The sequence below is a fragment of the Ananas comosus genome, linkage group 1 (genome assembly GCF_001540865.1).
Source record: "Ananas comosus cultivar F153 linkage group 1, ASM154086v1, whole genome shotgun sequence".
Taxonomy (NCBI): Eukaryota; Viridiplantae; Streptophyta; class Magnoliopsida; order Poales; family Bromeliaceae; genus Ananas; species Ananas comosus.
The window spans coordinates 1599324-1619163 of NC_033621.1; the positions used below are offsets into that span (position 1 = coordinate 1599324).

Genomic DNA, 19840 nt, shown 5'->3' on the forward strand with positions numbered 1-19840 from the left:
ACTTTACATTTTGGGTATCCTTGGAATCTCACTCTTTATTGCTTTACTTCTCCTATCTCATGGTTATGCCATTCTTGCAGGGACTAATTCGACGGTGATTCCAAAATTCACTCAGAAAGTTCTTTCATTACTCAAGGTTGAGAAGCCTGCGAAATATAGAGGATCTTGCCGTTGATCAAATTTTCATGGTCGAACATCCGTACGCGTTGAGCTAATCCCGTTGTATCTGCTCCTAAAAGTCATCAATCTATCGGCCTGCTGAGCTATCATTGTTGTAACTGCTTATTCTATCTGGTCCTTTATTAAGCAAGGATATGTAACAATAGTTATGTTACTGTGAAAAGCTATGGCATCTTTATAAGTGCTTCACTCTGAGTAACTTTTTTTTCCCCCCTTCTGACTCCACTCCACTTTGTTGGTCTCATTTTTGAGGTTGTTTCAGTACAGAGGTTTAGTTAACCATGGAGAAACCTGGCTACTTGTTCACCATTTTTGTATCCCCACTTTTTTTTTTTTTCTAAACTTAAACAGATTATCCGTGATCCAACTAATTTGATGTTTGATATATTGGTTGGAAAATTTACAAGGATTTGAAATTCTTATGAGCAAGCTCTTGTGTGCTTGCATAGTTTTGTTACTAGTCACTAGCAAATGCTATTACCTCTAGAAAAGTTAAAGTGTTCAAATTTGACACATTCTATTTAGCGCATTGGGAACTTAGGACGGACAAAAGTTCCATGATGTCAAGCTCATTACCGAAATTCTCTGGAACACATGTATGGTTTGCTTCAACAGGGCAAGAAGAAAAAGAAAGCCAAAAAAAGAAAAAAACTTTTTACTACTAAACCAAAGTAACAATTGAATGCCTTAAATCTGAAATATACAAGCCGCAAATGATATGGTTAAACTTAACAATGTCTTAAATGCAACCTGCAGACACCGATGACGATTACATCCCTGACCAGTATAACATTTCTGCAGAACTTTTGAGATTATCGCATTCGTTTCTGTCGGTTCAATGCTTCTCTTTCTTCTTCTTCTTATTTCCATTCGCAAATTGCTGCCCAAGTGTCAGAAAAGGTCTTCTTGCATGGATGTAACAGTTGAGAGGTGACCGCTGAGCTTTACTGCACCTCCCCATATCTTCCGCATATCTGTTATCTGAGTGCCTGCTTAAGAAAACACCCAAGTATTTATCGAAATTCTACAATAGTTTCTCACTAGAAGCACAAGTAAAGAAGTTCACTTTCCTGAATCTCATTTAAACTTTCTAGTACAGCAAAAGCCCAAAACTTGATTTAAACTCAACAAATTGATCGAACCAAGACAATTGATCCTCAATCATAAGTGAATTAGAGGGAACTAACAGTTTGCATCTAATGAGACTGCTAGTATTTCACAAGCATTCATCGGATGAATAATCGCTAACTCATCATGATGACCAAAGTTGAAAAATACGCCGCGAACTAAGCAAATGCTATTAGATATATGCCATTCGACAGAATTATATAAATTCAAACTGTAGCAATTCATCAGGATATCCTGCAAAATGGTTGATCTAAGGTCAGTCGAAAGGAAACACAAAATGCTGTAAACATTCAGCCTATTTACTCGAGATGCAAACATAAATTTGCAGCAGATACCATAGAAATATTAATCAACATAAATTACTCAAGCAAAAATAATTCAAAAGCATAAAGAGTCCTCAGATAGCAAATTAATATCATGCACAACAGCTACTTCTGGTTATTCATTCGGCACTTGCGATCCTGAATCCTCCTCATTGGACATTAAAATTGCTTATTTAGTAGCATATCAACAGTACAAATAAGAATTTACCACCTGATACAGAGATGGACTAGCACTAGATCATATGCCTCAATCCAACAAAGAATCCTACAAATGTAAACAAATTAATTTCATCTTGGCACATCGTAATCTCTATGCAAGAAATGAACCAATTACAACTGCAGTGTGAGAACAGTTGATGATTCGGAGAGAAATTTCTTCGTAATGAGAGTAACTAACAAATTAATCTTAATTAATACCATTTGCTGTATATGATTTACATGGATATATTCTAGAATACAGTAAAAATACTCAAATTTGGTAAAATAAATCATGCAAAATAGCTAAAAATTATCAATAAAAAAATAAATTATGCAAAACTCTTGAGCCCTCAGAAACGACATTTGAAATCATAGAAACAGCTACTTTTAAAAGCTGAATTAATCATACGGCACTTGCAATCTACAAGATCTCATCACTGGGCACTCAAATATACATGATCAAAAACATGTAAATAGGATACGGATTAAGGGGGCGAAGTATGATCAAAACCCTAATTCACAAAATTTAGAACGCGAAAAGCGATTTAGTAGTAGAGAGACCCGGCGCCGCCTCTCATTGCGCAGGGGCGAGAGAACTTCCAAACCCTAGGTTTTGAGTGGGTAGTAAAATGTACTGTGAACCCCTCACCAAAGGACTAATTTGAAATGAACCCTTAACGTTTTATAAACAACCACCCAACGAGTATCAAACCAAGTTATTTTTTGTTCATCTATGAATTGTATTTTGCTTAAATATTAAATATCAAAGTTATAAATTTTTAAATGTAACTTTAGATTGATTCGACTCATTTGATTATTGAATACGAACGTGATCAGTTTCAGGCTGGTCAAACCATATAAAAAAAAAAGTATATATAATTTGTCATTTTTTAAAAAACAAATTTTATCCGCAAAATAAAATAAAATTTTTTAAACAAAGATTTTATTTTTGACAATTGAAATTTTGGCTGAATACGGTGCACATAACTGCAGTAACAAATTACTTTGTTGCTTTTTGTGTGTGATAGTACGTCATGTGAATCGGACTGTTCTGAACCATTCTATTCTATATTAAGTCAATTTTTTAGATAGTATAGTTTAGCCAGTTCCAAACTTTCTTTCTTTCAAAAAATTTTATTATTTTATGGTATGCCTATTAACTAATTCACTGTCTCTTTCATTATATAAGCACGTAACACAATTTATCTAGCATTTATTGTGTACGTGAGTGAGTGTGTTAAAACTAATCATAGATCATATTTTACTAGATCAAATTTTCAGTAATACCCAACAGTATTAAACATATATAATAGTATCAGACATACCTCAATAGCAGGCAAATAAGCTGTGTTTTAACAAATTTTTTTACCAGTAAAATAACTTTGTATATATGTTTAAATTATCTTTTGCTTTGCAGTAGAGAAGCTGTTCGAGAAACCCAAACATGCTTAAAAGCAAACTGCATGCCGTGGGGAAGTGGAAATAGCATCCCCATGGGATCGTCCAATTCCCATATCCTTTCCTTTCCCTGACCAAATTTACATGCCCAGGTTTTTTTCTCCAAAAACTGGAGAATCTGATTCCTTCTTGTTTTCTCCCTTCTCATATTCCTTTCCCCCACCTCTCAAATTTCAATCCCTTTACATATATATATACACCTAAGAGGCACGGAAAAATTAAAAAGGAAAGCAAAAGAGAAGCATCTTTTTATTTGCTATCATTCAAACATTCGCGGCGAAAGCGCGATGGGATGTCGAGCTTATTGTAGTCTAGTTCTGCTTGGTCTCGCGGTGGGGGTTCTGCTGTCGACGGCGCAGGCGCAGGCGCAGGCGCAGGCGCAGGCGCAGGCGATGGGGATAAACTGGGGGACGCGGGCGACGCACCCATTGCCGCCAGATATCACGGTGCGGCTGCTGCAAGACAACGGGTTCGCGAAGGTGAAGCTGTTCGAGGCCGACGACCTGGCGCTGCGCGCGCTCGGCAGGTCTGGAATTCAAGTCATGCTCGGCATCCCCAACGAGTACCTCGTGCCGCTTGCCAGTAGCGTCCGCGTCGCCGAGCAGTGGGTCATGCAGAACGTCTCCTACTACATCTCTAAGTTCGGCGTCGACATCAGGTCAGTAGTAAAGTGCTACACTTCATTCAACCAAATAAGATATACATAATTATATATTAGTTATGTAAACTTATCTATTTTTGACAAAATGCAAGTTATGTCCAATCAAGTCATTCAAATTTTCTTTTAAAGCGCGGGGCCTACGTATAGATGAATATATAATAATGAATATATAATAATAAAATTCAAACTTTTGATGTTACATGATTTTTCCATCAAATAATAAGATTTTAAAATAATGCATACATAAGGGCCCATCTTAAGTCCCTTCAATTTGTGGCCTTAACCTATTTTATTATTTTGGATAGTCGAATTGTTTATTATTTTTTTATACTTAAAAAAGTCCCTCTTTTTTTTTTCAAAAGTTAAAACAAAAAGTTTCCATTTCCCAGAAAGTTGTTCCAGATCACAAAGGGGAAAGCATGCTAACCCACTGAAAATATGCATGCATGTGCGGTGCATTACAAACAAACTTTTTTTTTTTTTCTTTTTTTTTAATACCGACTGTTTCTAGAGCAAGTGATAAAAGATTTTATGGTTGATATTCGAGGTCCTAAATTCAAATCCTTATTGATTCACATTTCTAACTAAGTTTATCTCTTTTGACATTACAATACATGACTAATTTTGTATGGAAATGTCATTTACTTAGACATTACGGCATGTAACATCTTTTGTGGTAGCTCGCAACCTAAAGATTAATAGAAAAATTGAGATGTTATAATTTAAGAAAACAGAGGCTCAGTTTTGTCTGTGTATGTTATGTAAGGTACGTAGCCGTGGGCAACGAGCCGTTTCTGAAGACGTACAAGAGTCTCTACCAGCAAACAACTTTTCCGGCCCTGCAGAACATCCAGGCCGCGCTGATTAAAGCAGGTCTAGGGCGGCAGGTGCACGCGACCGTCCCGCTGAACGCCGACGTCTATGAGACGTCGACCGGGGTGCCCTCGGGGGGCGACTTCCGGGCCGACATCCGCGACCTGATGATCAGCATCGTCGGATTCCTGCAGAACAACGGCGCCCCGGTCGCCATCAACATCTACCCGTTCCTGAGCCTCTACGCCGACCCGCACTTCCCCATCGACTACGCCTTCTTCGGCGGGGGCGCGGCGCCGGTGGTCGACGGGAGTGTGACCTACACCAACGTGTTTGAGGCAAACTATGACACGTTGATATGGGCTCTGGAGAAGAACGGGTTCGGGTCCATGAACGTTATTGTGGGGGAGATTGGGTGGCCTACGGATGGGGACCCGAATGCCAATTTGGAGTATGCTGGCAGGTTCAACCAGGGCCTCATCGACCGGATCACACGAGGTGAGCATTGGTGTTTTCGGCTCTCAAAAAATTCAAAATCAAACGCACAAGGCGCTCTTATCGTCCATCTTAGGCCGCTCAATTGAGCTTTAACGGTCAAATATTTTGATTCAACTTTCGATCATTGCGCAAGTTTCGATTTTTTTTTTTCTATTTATCAAATACTCTGCTGGAGATAACGAATTTAGTGGGGCGCTGAACATTTACTGAGTGGTTTTTTGTCACTCCAGGCATGGGCACGCCGAAGCGGCCGACGCCGCCGGAGATCTACATCTTCGCGCTGATCGACGAGGACGCAAAGAGCATCCAGCCGGGCAACTTTGAGCGGCACTGGGGCCTCTTGTACTACGACGGCACGGTCAAGTACCCGCTTACGTTGGAAAATGGCCAGAACTTAACCGGCGCAGTGGGCGTAAAGTACTTGGACCGGCAGTGGTGCGTCCTGGCGCCGGAGGCCAGCATTGCAGACCCTAACATCCCAGGAGCCGTCGACTACGCATGCCAGTACAGCGACTGCACCAGCCTCAGCTACGGCTCGTCGTGCAGCGGGCTCGACGCGCGGAGCAACGTATCGTACGCGTTCAACCAGTTCTACCAGACAGCGAACCAGCAGAAGGGGGCCTGCATGTTTTCGAACCTGTCAGTGATCACGCAGACCGATCCGTCGCAAGGGACCTGCAGGTTTGAGATCATGATCGACACGGGGAGGCACGAGCTGACTTCGAACACCGACAGGGCCGTCGCGAGGGCGTCGGCCGTGGTTGGGATTTGGAGTGTGCTAGCAGCAGTCGGTTTGGCGGCGATAAACCTATAAAACAGTGCATCTGAACATCTCATGCATCTCATCTTCGGAAAAGATAGAAGTTTAAGATGGAATGGATGTTTATACACCAGATGCGCACAACAGTTTCCCAAAGAAAGTAGGGTGCATTCTAAAAAACAAACTTTTACGCACGAAAAAGATTGAACTTAGGATTAAAAATTAAGATGAGATGAAAAGAACGCGGCAGACAAAATCTCAGTCCATAGCATCTCCTTGTAGGGCAAGAGGCCCCTTGTGGAAGGGAGCAGAGATTGTTGAGATATGCTCTTATCTCAGGAAACTATTGCCCAGGAGATGCCTGAAATTAATCCACTCTGAAATTACTTGCAATTTAGATTTAAGATAAGAGTGATTCTTTTAAACTCTTACATTCTGATTCATTAAGTAATTATGTATTTGATTAGAATAAGCCAACTAACAGTTGGCATTTTCTTCGGTTAGAGTTTCACAACACTCTTCCAGTACATAGTATTACACTGTAAAACAAATTGATTCATGATATATTTTGTGCATATTGCTTACTTTATCCAGTTCTCTGTTTAATTTATCTTTATCCACCACAACTTCTCTATGCAATGAATTAGTTTTAGCAACTGGTCAAATTACTCTCAAAAAAAAAAAAAAAAAAAAAAAAAAAAACACAGCAACAACTATAATAGAAACTCTAGATGAGTCACCTTGTTATTTTGAGTGTTACTGTTACCTCTCACTGGATCAACAAAATTTGCTCAAATAACATTTATACAAAATAGGCTATAGGTTATCACCACGCCAAAGTATGCAAAGTTGCAAGGAAAAGGAAAAAAATAATGGAATTATGATACTTATGATACAGCCGTAATCGCAAGCATAACACCCGCAAAATATGTACTAAGGAAACAATATATATATATATATATATATAATCACCCGATTAAACGAGGAGAAGCTAACCGACAAATACACAGCTTAGAACGTATAGTCTGGCGTATCGGTCTCATCCGATCGCCAGGGAGAGCCTTGCCCATCTCCTCCGACCATCCGCTTACTCATGTTGGCCCTTTGCACCAGGCGAACTAATGCTTGCACGACTTCCGACATGGGCGGCCTAAATTCTGGCTCGGGCTGCCGTAATAAATGTCGGGGTTATGAAGTTGAATTTACGTTTTTTTTCATCTCTTTTGTACGATGGTGAATCTAGACTGAACTCTTATTGTGTTTCCAAACTATGAAACTGAAAGTATTATAAGTTCAGATGTGCAACATACCTGAACACACAGAGCAATAACATCTGCGAACCTAGAGAGAGATTTCGCCGGGTATAACCCCTGAAGGGCCGGATCAACCATCCGGTCTAAAGCATCGATGTCGTGCAGCTGGGGAGTAGCCCACCGAACCAACGACTGCTCAGATCGCGGTCTAGAGCTGCCGCAGTTTGTCAGAACAGACAGCATTTCAGTAGATCGAATTTTAGGTCGAGGAAATTACAGATCAAATTTGAATTAACTTTTATAATCTTAATTTTCATGATCTAGAAGAGTGCTGAAATGAAGAATCACCCGTCGAAAGGCTTCCGCCCAGTCAAGAGCTCCAGCATGACCACTCCGAAGCTGTAAATGTCGCTCTTGAGACTATACTGGCCGGACATGGAAACCTCCGGAGCAGTGTATCCGGAGTTCTCATCTGATGCCTATAGAAGTCATTTTTCAAGTATGTTAGATCTACCTTTTTCAATTTTGGTATGGAGTAAAAATACATTAGGTTGCATCTTCATACCTGGAATTCTGGGTTTGGAACAAGGCTCGCAAGCCCAGAATCTGAAACGTGAGGGTTGAGCTCCATGTCCAATAAAATGTTTGATGACTTGAAATGTTTATGGATGATAGACGGCGAGCATACTTCATGCAGATACCTGGAAATAAAATTTGTACAGACAAAATGATCAAGGTATTATTCAACGTCAATAGGCCCACAAATTTGACTACAAAGAGAATAGGCATCATCTTGTATAGATTAAACGAAAACTATAGCGAAGGGGGAAAAAGAAAGAAGAAGAGATAACAAGTTGCCCTCGATTATTGGAAACACCACTATCCTTTAGCAGTTCATATAAAAGAAATATTGCATTGCACTATTTCTCAGTTATCTACTACAAAACAAAATTACCGAGTGGCTGCTCGGCACGGATGAAGCAAAGCTGCGGCAAAAGACAGAAGCTTCAAATGATATTTGGAGCTAAGAAGCTCATTCAACTCTCTACCACAGTAAAATATATAGATTTCTTGTTTGCCAAGAGTCTAATTACTGCTTTGAAAAGTAGAATAACTACTCCAAAAGCTAGGCCAAACATGCACAGATCTCCAAAGAATAATTAAAAATAAAATAAAAATGATATTCTGTCTATTTGACTTACTCTAGCGCCCGTGCAGAGCCCAGTGCGATCTTGACGCGCTGATTCCATGACAGTGGCTTGTTGTAGTCATCGGGGAGGCGAAGGAAATCATGCAGTGAGCCGTTTCCGTGGAACTCATAGACCAGCAAGTGCTGCCCGTGTTCATTACAGTAGCCAACCAGCTCGGATAGATTCAGATGATGCAAGCATGAGATGTTTGAGACCAACTCAATGAAGTCGCCAGATGACAAATTGGGAAGAGCATTAAAGTTTATTTTCTTCACAGCCAGAACCTATAACAAATAGACAAATTTAGAGTTTGCTCTGTTCAATGTTTGTCAATGAATGAAGATTGGATAGTGAAAAGAGCCACGCTTAATTAAAAATATCATGCATTTAAACTATCTAACTGAAAGATAAAAAATTTACTTCAACTGCGAAATATGAATGATAATTTGCTTTTTTCAGACGTAGAAATATTGAAACATTATCCCTTTTCTTACATTCAACAAAGTCGTGCTCTTTACGCACGGAGAATGAACCTCCTGTAATATGCTATTTACGACAAAGCGACCAAGATCAAAGTATCGTTGGTTCGACAAAGAAAAGAATACTAATTTTTAAGCACTAGATACTAACTAAACTTCTTTAGATACTGGAACAGCAGGGAGGAGATTAATTCCAAGACCAATAGAGAAGCAAACCTTTTCATCGTCAAATTCAGCTCTATAAACACGCCCAAAGGACCCTTCTCCAACAAGATTGTCCACGCTGAAGCTGTTGGTTGCCATTTGCAAATCAGCTATGGAATACACCGTTGCTTTTATGGGAGCCAAATCAGTTTTCTTTGCAACAGGCTTGTTTGAGGTGTCATTTTCATCAAATGACTTGTGGATTTTAGGAGGAGGTTTAAGGCTGATCGGAGCAGCTGGAGGCAATGCTGAATTGTCGAGTATGGAAACGGTCTGCGTCAATTTCATCTCTGCAGCATAACAGTAACACGAAAGTGATAAATAACGTATATTGAATCTATACAACTAAGAATAGCAAGCAAAATGTTAGAAAGGTGGGAAAATGGTGCATTATTAGTGCAAATGTGAAGAAAGAAAATCACACGACTCTTCAGAAGTGGGAGTACGAGTTTCTGCATCGGCGTAAAATTACCTTTTTCTCCATTTGAAGCAAAAGGCGCAAAAGGGGCAAAAGGCTGTTTCTGCTCGGGATTCTGTTCCCCTTTCCAACTTTTCTTCTTAACCAAGAAGAACGCAACTATTCCACCTACGGCCAATACGGATATGATAATTCCAGCTATGCCCCCACCACCTATACCAGAACTTCCACCACCACCACTTCCCCCGCCGCTTGATGGGTTGTTACCACTATTGGAGTTCTGACCCGGGTTTACTTTTCGACCCGGCGGAGGAGGCGTATATGGTGGAGGTGGAGGCGCAGGGCCAGAGCTCCAGGAATTACCACCGGTCCTATGAAAGAGAATTATACATATGAGATGTAAATAACTAATAGTATGCATGATCTTATCAAAATGGGTAAATTGCACCATGGTCCACTGGTCACTAGTTAAACTTATCAAAGTTCCATTTAGGTCGCTAAACTCCAATTTGTTGCTGTTGAGTCACTGAACTTTCAATTTCTTGAAGATGATGATGAATCAGTTGCCACGTGATTGTTAGGGAAATTAAATGAAACGTCATAATATGTGGCCAATTGTGTAGTGTGTTCTAAAATCAAAGGACTACTCACTGAAGGTTATTAATCTTTTGAAGCCGATCAGGAATCCAGCCGGTAAAGCGGTTACTTTCAACATTCCTGCAGGCACGAGGAGACAAATCATTTTTACAACACAAATAGAGTTTCTTTTCCCTTTTGTTAAAAAATAAATAGAAACTTACAAATCTTCAAGGGGAAGAGCAGCAAGGACATCTATGGTGCCAGTAAATTGGTTGTTCTGCACATAACTGATGTAGAGATATCGAAGGAGTCAATATATTTATACATAAACATAAATCACTCTTGTGCATAATATCAATTATAGACAGCTTAGGGTCGTCCTTACAGAGTATTCAAACTCGTCAAGGAGCTGAAGCTTTGAGGGAGGTCACCGGTGAGAGAATTAAAGGAGAGGTCCCTGCAGCATGAATTCGTAATTTTAAAAACATTAAACAGAAAGGCCCGATATGATGCAAGAGACTGAAAATTAGCATTTCGGTATGTAGACATTAATTCTTCAGTGAAAGAATATCTCAAGTAATTCAATCACCTAGTTTACTAACAAGGAAATTATAACAAGGAAATCGCCCGAGTTTCCATTTAAGGTAACTAACCATCCGTATAGATCACGAAAAAGCACATGCTTTTGTAGTCGAACTAATAAATGAGATCGATCAGAAGAACACTCACATAGTGGTCAAATTGGTAAGTTTGTAGAATATATCGGTGAGATTTCCCTGGAGTTGATTATGACCAAGAATTCTACATTCAAAACACTCAAGTTATGTAATAAACTATCGAAAGAAAGGGCAAGAGATAGCAAAATTGACTTCATTAAGAAGTCCACTTACAGATATTTGAGAGTAACCATATAAGAAATTGAGTAAGGTAGATTTCCGTTAAATTGGTTCCCAGCAAGATTACTGCAGATAAAATTCATCATATAATATTCACTATCAAAAATTTAAAAAAAGAAAAAGAAAAAAGAGTTGAAACCAGAAAAATCGGCATAACTTACAATCTCTCGAGATTAGGAGGAAGATTATAAGGTATCTGTTGACCACCGCCAAGATTGTTGTTGCTTAAATCACTGCGTCAAAATCAAGAGATTAAAACCAATTCTCCATTAAGTCCCGAAAGTTTGACCCAGATTCCAATCAAGTTGTCACGTTTTCACAGTTCAATCCCGAAAAAGGCACAGGGTCAACATCCCGAAAGTTTTACGCAGAACAAACTGCAGGGACTGAGTTATCGAAATTGAAACTCTGAGAACGTAACTAAAGAAAGACGAGATCAAACATAACGGCATAAAATGAAACCGATCATAAAGCAAAATTACAAAACAAGAAAGATCAAACTCACAGCTCAGTGAGCGAAGCCATGTTATTCAAATTGTAGCCTAAATTCCCGGTAAGTCCCATTCCAGATAATTTACTGGTAGAGTTATAACAGCAAACAACAAGCAGAAAAAAAAAAAAAAAACAATCAGATGGAATTGATTCAACTGCAAATAAGTTACACCGCAAAGCTAGGCTCACATTGATTTAACCGAAGAACCGGCGCAGGTAACGCCGAGCCATGCCTGTCCGCAGGGATCGCCGCTGTTTGCGGAGGACCAACCCGTAAGCTGTGAGGGTGAATTGAAGCTTGTGTACAATACATTGAGAGCAGAAACTGCATGCAAAGAATAAAAATGGAGAAAAACTCATTACCATTGATTGGGTAGAGTAAATGATTGGGCATCACTTTTTTCCAACTAATAAAGAATATCTAATGTTTTCAACACAATTTTGGGTCCATGAAGATGGATTTGTGTCTCTTTTCTTCTTCATCTGTCATAGAAAACTAAAATCATGAAGAGAAGTTCATTCCAATATTAAGTCTCGAACAGTGTACTTCCTCTTTTTCCTTAAAAAGATATGAGCTTTTTCAAGTCCAACAAAATTCACTTCTACAATCCAAACAATTATTTGCCAAAAATAGAAAATGTTCATTGGAATACTTGTTATGAATTGAATTAAAACATCTAAATTACGAGCGCAACCAAGAAAAAAAATGATTTTTATGCCTAAAAACAAGACAACCCACTTGCTCACCTTCAAATAGTGAGCTTCAAAACCCCAAAAAGATAGAATCATAAAAAAAAAAAAGGAAAAAAAAAGGAGAAAAGCACAAAGATACCAATCAAACAACAACTTTTCTTCTTTGACAGGGGAAAAAAAAGAAAAAAAGAGAGTGAGGGATTCAACAACGTCAATACAGAACATTCCTCTGAATGCCCCATGCCCACTCCCTAACTTTCCTACTACAATCTAGTAAGAGGAAAATTTAAAAAAAAAAAAGAAAAAGGCCCAAAAATTAGAAAAAGCTCACGCACCATCATTTTGGTCAGTGTTTCCAAAAACAAAGCTTTGATTCAACACCAAAATGCATGCCAAAATTAGAGCTTTAATCCCACCCATCTCTCTCTCTCTCTTTCTCTTCTTTCTCTTTCTCTCTCCTCCTCTTCACCACCCTCTCATCTTCCCAACCAACGGCCTTCGCCTCTTTCTCTCTCCCTCTCCCTCTCTGTCTGTCTCTCCTCTAAACTGAATAAAAAAGAAGAAAAAGCTCTGTTTTTTCCTGCTCTCTAGCTTTTATATTTCCCCCTACTTTTTTTTTTTGCATTTTTTTAAGTTGGAATCTGCATAAAAAAGCAAGCTGGCACAAGAACCGAGATGAATAATCCAAAAGCGCGGTGGTAAATTTAAATTTTCGACGAATTATTCGGATTTTTTTTCTTGTTTTTTCTCTCTTTTTTCGTTTTCGAGGACGATTAAAAGAGAGCTTTTTTATTTCACTGAGAGTGAGAGGTGACGTTAATTGAAAAGGAAATGGGCGGTAATGTTACCGGAGGTGACGAGAACTCGTAGGACAGTTGTGGGGCCCACGTGGAACGTTGAACTAGATTGGGCCATGGGATTGTGGGCCCACGGTATCGGTGTTTTTTTTTTTTTTTTTTTTTTTTTTTCTTTTTTTTTTTTTATATAGTGCTCCTATAAAATAAATAAATAAATAACCACATTGTACCATAGTTACACAGTAAAATCCATCACTTTGTGTCTATTTTTTCTCTTAAATTTTTTGGGTTAGGAAGCGTTTGGTTAGGTATAAAATAAATCAAAAAAATATTTTCGATATAAAAATATTTTTTTATTTATTTTGTTCGACGTAAAAATATTTATCTATAAGATTTTTTTTTATGAATTTGAAAAAAAAATAAAATTTTCTTTTTTTGCTATTTTCCGGTAAAAAATTAAAACTCAAACTGTGTAAAAAAATTCTCATTCATATTTTTATCTAACCAAACAATGTGATTTTTTTTCCATTCAATCAAAGAAATGTTGACGTAAAATTATTTTTTTTTCTTACAAACAAAATACTAGAAAATATAACACTTTTTTCTACTGAAAAATTATTTTTCACGATTTTATTTTGAACATGTTAAATATAAAAATATTTAAACACTGCTCTCTACGAAATTAAGCTTTTAGAATATAATATGTGTTTTGTATAATTTAATATGATATCAGAGGAAAAAGTCCTAAATTCGAGTTACGCCAGACTTCTATCATTTTAATATTCTCTTATTTAATTCAAATTCACGTCATAAGCATTGTAAAAAGTCTCAAATCTAAATATAAGAGGGAATATTAAATATAAAATAGTTCAATACCGTTCTTTATGAACTTAATTTTTTAAAGTACAATAATTATTTCATATTATTTTTCAGAACCAAACGTACCCTTAATTGCTCTATTTTTTTCTAAACCTTATCTCTATATTTCGAATCTCCTTTTTTTCCTACTAGATCTTTAATTTTTATAGTTAAATTTTGTTTGATTTCGATTAAATAATTTTAATAAAATAAATCACATCAATTGTAATACAATATTTTTTATTCAGATAGACCGTAATGATTATTTCGGCATCGATCTTTTCAAGTGTTTAACAATATTTTCAATTACCGATTATTCCTAACGCAAGTGGCAAAAAACTTAATGATTGGTATCTGAGGTCCTAAGTTCGAATTCTAATTGATTCATATTTCTAACTAAGTTTATTTTTAAATAAAATAAATAAAGCAGATAATATACTGCCTATCTCTCTCGAAAAAAAAAAAAAAAAAAAAAAGAAAAAAAAAAGACAATGTATCCAGTTTAAACATAAAAAACACCAAATTTTTCAAAAAAAAAAACAAAAAACAAATATTGCAATTAACTTTTTTCTTTCACAAACAAAATAACACCTCAGTTTGGTTGGTAGGGTGGGTGGGTCCCCTACTTGATGGGAGGTAAAGAAATTTTGTTTTTTTATGGTTTATTTTCTTTTGCTGATTCCGAGAGCCCAATAAATTCGCTGAATCCATTACTATTGTCGGATGAGAAAGAATCCAAATAGTTAATTATTTTAAAAATATGTGCCGATTATATTTAAGGACCATAATTTTCATAAATTTCGATCTGACTCAATTGATCTGAATATTAGACATATAATTTGATCTACCACTCAACTTATTAGACATATTTTAATCTAATAATAAATAGCTAACACCAAGCAACAATATTTATAGCAAACTTCGGTTATATCTTTTAAAAACAAATATAGTTAAAAGAATCAAATACTTATTCTTTAAATTTAAAATTTAAAATTATTAATTATTAAATTTTTAGTTAATTACGTTTCCGTACAGTACACGATGTTATTATTATTATTATGGGTACTGGTCGGTAAGGGGAATAAAACTTTTTTAGAAAAAAAAAAATACGTGCACGGTGGGAGCGACCGCACGGACGTATCAAAACATTCCGTCGAGTGTGAGATCAACCGTTCATTTTTTATGCGGACACCTGTGTGGACAGATGGACGGAGGGATGTTTTTTGCTTTTTTATTGTTCCTGTGCCGGACTTTACGGCCTAATTTAGCTTTTTTTAAAAAGGGGTTAGCAGAGCCCCAATCAAGCTACAAAAATGATTAGAGTGGTGGGTCATCACAATAATTTGCTTTTCCTCTCTCTCTCTCTCTCTCTCTCTCTCTCTCTCTCTATAACAATTTACAATTTTAGTTCTAGGGTTCCAAATCTATGCAAATCGATCACTAGAGCTCCAATAGTATACGAATCGATCAAAATCATGAGTTTACCGACTGTCCCTACTGTTTCAATGATACACAAATCGACCGGACTCGTAAGTTTATCGGCGATTCCAAGAGTAAGAGGCACAACAATTAATGATTGGTATTGTAAGTTCGAATTCTAATTATTTCATATTTTTAACTAAATTTATTTCTAAAAAAATAAATGAAGCCAGTAAAATACTATCTTTCTTTTTTAAAAAAAAAAGTTTATGAGATTGGCTAAGAACTTGAGAGTCGGTACCGAATATTCTAAATTTAGCTGGAAATGTAAATCAATTAGGATTCGAACTTGAAATTTTGGATACTAATCACTAAACCCTTTGTCACTTATGTTAGTGACGATCGGTTCGAAATCTAGTTATTTGTTTTGTATTTTTAGGTCAATTTATTTTAAAAAATAAACAAAACAGATAATGGTGTGTAATATTTCTCGCATGAAAAAAAAGTCATGAACTAATGAGCTCAAGCCCTATTTTTTTTGCCTACTCAAGAGTGATCCAATTCTCTCAACCTTAGAGCTCTCCTTAATTTTGCAATGCACAAGCAAAGAATCTAGGCCTTGACATTAAGGATAGCTTCCTAAACAACATTTGTTTGTATAGCATACATGTTTTTTTTTTATTTTTGCTATTCTGCCAATAACAATATTACTCGTTATCGTTACAGTATTATAAAGATTAATTATCGTATTTTATGAATAAAAATTTATTATCACCCTATATTTAACTCTCTCTTTTTCTTTCCTATTGCTATCCCAATAATTGGCATAAAATTACGATTTAGTTATCATAAAATTTTTATCAAATAATTTATTAGTGCGTCTTTTGCTGAGGTGGATTCGCAATAGGGGACTTTGAGGGAAAAATTCTCTGTTGCAATTCTTTTCACATAAAATATATAGTAATACCCACACTCGGCCATATATATATTTTCATATTATTAAGCAAAAAGAAAAAAAACTAATTTTCTGAAGAAATTATTATCTTATCTTAAGACAAAATTAGTGCATTAATTAAAATGTGCTCGGCCCCACATGTCGGACTCAGTGGCGCGAGGTGCTTTCCTCTCCGTTCTACGAAAGAGTTAAGACGTGGCGGGCATTCTCGCCGTCGGGTGGGCCCCGCATTGCCGCGTGCCACGTCATGAGACAGCTGGCGACGGAGGCTGTGCCACTTGGCACGAGTTACCATCAGTCCGTACGGCCCGTCGGTAGGGATGCAATTGGATGCGGGTTGGTGGATTCCGTTTCGATCCGTTTGCAAATGTACCGGTAAGTAAGAATAAGAAATATAAAAATATATAATTTATTCTGAATTCATTTCCATCAACAAAGTAAAAAGAGTGAGAGATGGATGATTTTTTTTTTTTTTGAAATTCATTCTAATTCATTAAAAATTTGTCAAAATTTTGTTTTAGTTTCGATCCGCTTCGAATAGGACAGTAAGTAAAAGCTAAAAATAAAATAAAAAATAATCCGCTCTGAATCCGTGCTGTCCCAACAAAAAATAAAGGGAAAGAGGAGAAAATTCTGACTTCGAATCAGTTCTGTTTGTTTTCTTACTCGTCGGCAAGCCAAAAAAAAATATATATATGTATAAATTAGGCAAATCTCAACTAATCATATTTTTTTAAAAAAAAGTTTTATTTTATTTCTAAAAATTAGTTTAATTATATTTTTTTTACTAAAAAAAATTATTTAGTTGAGAAAATATAAGTGAAGTGATGCGTCTAGGTAATCGAAGACTTCTTCGCCTGCGACGTGACCCCCATCGTATAACCAAACAATTACCTACACCCTGTATATCCGTACTAGCTATGCACCACAATAAATTTTTTTATGATCCGTACAATAAAAAAATCCAACCGAAGCTATGTATACTATCTCAAGTACTTATTATTATATATATTATATATGTAAAGTTTTAAAATTTAAAAAATTATTACTAGAATATTAACTAAGTATAATAACGATATTATAAAAAAAGATCTATTATATATAAGCTTTTTGAATATCATAAGCAATATTAAGGTAAATATCATATATTTCAAAATGTATATACACCGAATGCAAACAAATTAATAAATTACTTCTGATCCGTATATCTAAGACTTTAAAAAGAACAGCCTACTACCTAATATATGGACTAGTCAATCACCTCCATCCGATATACACACTTTGGCATGTACAGAGCGAAAAATTCTACACTATCACACTTACATCACGTCATTAATAACAAGCCAATCATATTTCTTCTTTTCAAATAAAAATACAATAAAAATACCTTTTATAATTATGATAGAAAATATATTCCTTAAAGGAGATTTTTGATTGATTTATTACGCCACATCTCCAATACATCCATTACATTTTAAAATTTTTCGTACTGAGCGCATTGTTAAAATTTGAACGGAGATGAAGCAACCGGTCCGTAGACGATGTGGTGAACCGTGTCCAGGCAATCTCCTCTGAAACGGGGGTGGTGATCAATAATGACCTTACCCGAGCACTCAATCACTCGGGAGGAGTTAGGTAAATTTTAGCTTCTTTTTTTTTTTTCTACTTTTGTTTCCTTTTCTTTTTGGAAGGAGAGGTGTTGGTTCCATTACTAACTTATTTTTAAGAAGTTTCAAACAATTTTTCACAACTTACAGATTTTATTTCTAGACTATTTCTCTCCAACCATTTTTTTTTGTAAGTTCTGTAGTATTGCAACTGATCCTAACTTATAGCAAGTTCGATTTTCTTCATTTGATATAATAGTAATTTTTTGTATCCTACTTTTCTTAGTCAAACATATGAAATAACATATATGTTAGCTCTACCTAAATTAATCTTTTTAGGCAATAGAGAGAGAGAGCTAGAAGGAAAATTAATCTAAATATACTATTTATTTATTGAAAAAGGGGTTAAAAAAAACAGTGAGAGGTCCCAAAGCATTCAAAGGATTTCCCTTTTTAAATTTGCAATGCAACCCTACTATTTGTTGATTAGATATAATAATAAACATGTAACACCTACGCTCTCTTTTTTCACATTATTGGAGTGCATGATGTGTGCTTTTGCTTCATTAGTTTACGTCAAAACGACATTGCTCGCGCATTTATTAACAAAACCCGACCTTCCGTCGCCAGCACGTCACAAGATCCCAGATGTGTAACATGTGTTACACAAATATAAAGTAGAAAATTATAATAAGTAAAATAAAAGGCCTTGAGAATAACACTTACTATTATACAAACAATCAAAATGGTACAAATAGGTTACCGCACCTCCAAAAACTTATAACAGAGATTTAAAAATCAAAATCTGACTCTTGGATATACTTAATGATATTTAAAAAAGCCTACTTATGATAAAAACAAAAATATTGAATGACAATACCTTGTAAATTAAACATCAATCATTTCTTTACGATTAGTTTTTGGGATAACTTGATGCAGTGATGGATTTACAAAACTTAAATTTTTTTAATATACAGGCTCTGTAGACATGACATATTACATCAATTTGATTAGATTATAATTTTAAAATAATTATCGTCTGAAAATTAGAAGCAGTGTATGAGGCGTATGGATAAACTGCATACATGTAACAATTTCTGGAAACAAGATTCTGAACAGTAAATAATTTCTCGTGAAAAATAGTTGAAAACTACGTGACATAATGAATGAGATTAGGAGAAAAATTAATGGGTTTGAGGACACCCTCTCTATAGTTTCACATCTCAATCAACTGATCCATCTCTGTGGACTCAGCACTATGATTAGATTAATGAATGTGGGGTGCCAACAAGCAAGCGTGTACCTTCGTTAGAAGTTACAGCAACAATTTGAAACCACCAGAACGATTGGATACATGACGTATAACCAACTTGACTAACTAGTTTAAGTTAGGTATCTAACTAATTGTTCACGTATTCCTAACAATGGCTAATCAATGAGTTTAATCTACAAATAGTGCAAATAAAAAAAAAATGAAAACAACAATAACATATATAACAAACAGGTAGGAATGTTGTATTATTATGAACATAAACAAGAATAAAATGAAACGTAAGAGTGATACCAAATTTTGGTGGGTAAGAGATTTCCTAATAGAAATATAAGGTGGGTACTTCACATTATTTCAATTTGTTGACGAACCTCGCACAAAAAGTTTGTTCATTCAACGAATCAGATGTATAGCCCTAATCAGAGTGGACGTCGTTACCTAAAAGATAGATTTTATATGCAATAAACAGGGAATACTCTAAACTACCCAGGCCACTGACATGTTGGAGATCAACCCTAAGAAGGGAACTCTGAGAATTTACAACTAATTCTAATACCAACTTAGAAAATTGATCTTATAAAAAATGATCCAAAATATTTTTACCAGATATATAGAACGAGGCCAAAAGAGAAACATTCTACTCTTCAGCTGCATAGACTAAATGCCGTCGGCAAAATTAAAAAAAATAATAATAAAACCATAAGCTTAAGA

At 36.1% G+C, this 19840-nt stretch overlaps 2 protein-coding genes and 1 long non-coding RNA gene across 3 annotated transcripts; 1 reads left to right on the forward strand and 2 right to left on the reverse strand.

Annotated features, from left to right (window-relative positions):
• LOC109722157 lies at positions 809 to 2468 on the reverse strand. Its single transcript, XR_002219387.1, has 2 exons — positions 2312 to 2468; positions 809 to 1161 (listed from the first exon to the last, which is right to left on the reverse strand). It is a non-coding gene; the product is annotated as an uncharacterized LOC109722157 (long non-coding RNA).
• LOC109713975 (glucan endo-1,3-beta-glucosidase 6-like) lies at positions 3335 to 6621 on the forward strand. Its single transcript, XM_020238311.1, has 3 exons — positions 3335 to 3945; positions 4715 to 5259; positions 5490 to 6621. The coding sequence occupies exons 1-3, from the start codon at positions 3575 to 3577 to the stop codon at positions 6071 to 6073; spliced, it is 1500 nt and encodes a 499-aa protein (XP_020093900.1). The 5' UTR covers positions 3335 to 3574; the 3' UTR covers positions 6074 to 6621.
• Positions 6764 to 12900, reverse strand: LOC109713967 (protein STRUBBELIG-RECEPTOR FAMILY 7-like). Its single transcript, XM_020238301.1, has 16 exons — positions 12559 to 12900; positions 11720 to 11855; positions 11544 to 11615; positions 11200 to 11271; positions 11033 to 11104; positions 10872 to 10943; positions 10528 to 10599; positions 10364 to 10429; positions 10215 to 10280; positions 9618 to 9934; positions 9158 to 9435; positions 8475 to 8746; positions 7838 to 7973; positions 7621 to 7751; positions 7330 to 7486; positions 6764 to 7186 (listed from the first exon to the last, which is right to left on the reverse strand). The coding sequence occupies exons 1-16, from the start codon at positions 12641 to 12643 to the stop codon at positions 7031 to 7033; spliced, it is 2160 nt and encodes a 719-aa protein (XP_020093890.1). The 5' UTR covers positions 12644 to 12900; the 3' UTR covers positions 6764 to 7030.

What these genes read in the sequence shown, in the direction of transcription:
- LOC109713975 (XM_020238311.1), top strand. Translation starts at nt 3,575, where the DNA reads ATGGGATGTCGAGCTTATTGTAGTCTAGTTCTGCTTGGTCTCGCGGTG. An exon ending in AAGTTCGGCGTCGACATCAG is followed by an intron (nt 3,946 to 4,714) that starts GTCAGTAGTAAA and finishes ATGTTATGTAAG; the next exon opens with GTACGTAGCCGTGGGCAACG. An exon ending in CATCGACCGGATCACACGAG is followed by an intron (nt 5,260 to 5,489) that starts GTGAGCATTGGT and finishes TTGTCACTCCAG; the next exon opens with GCATGGGCACGCCGAAGCGG.
- LOC109713967 (XM_020238301.1), bottom strand. Translation starts at nt 12,643, where the DNA reads ATGGGTGGGATTAAAGCTCTAATTTTGGCATGCATTTTGGTGTTGAAT. An exon ending in CCTCCTAATCTCGAGAGATT is followed by an intron (nt 11,105 to 11,199) that starts GTAAGTTATGCC and finishes TTTTATCTGCAG; the next exon opens with TAATCTTGCTGGGAACCAAT. An exon ending in CTTACCAATTTGACCACTAT is followed by an intron (nt 10,600 to 10,871) that starts GTGAGTGTTCTT and finishes TTCATGCTGCAG; the next exon opens with GGACCTCTCCTTTAATTCTC.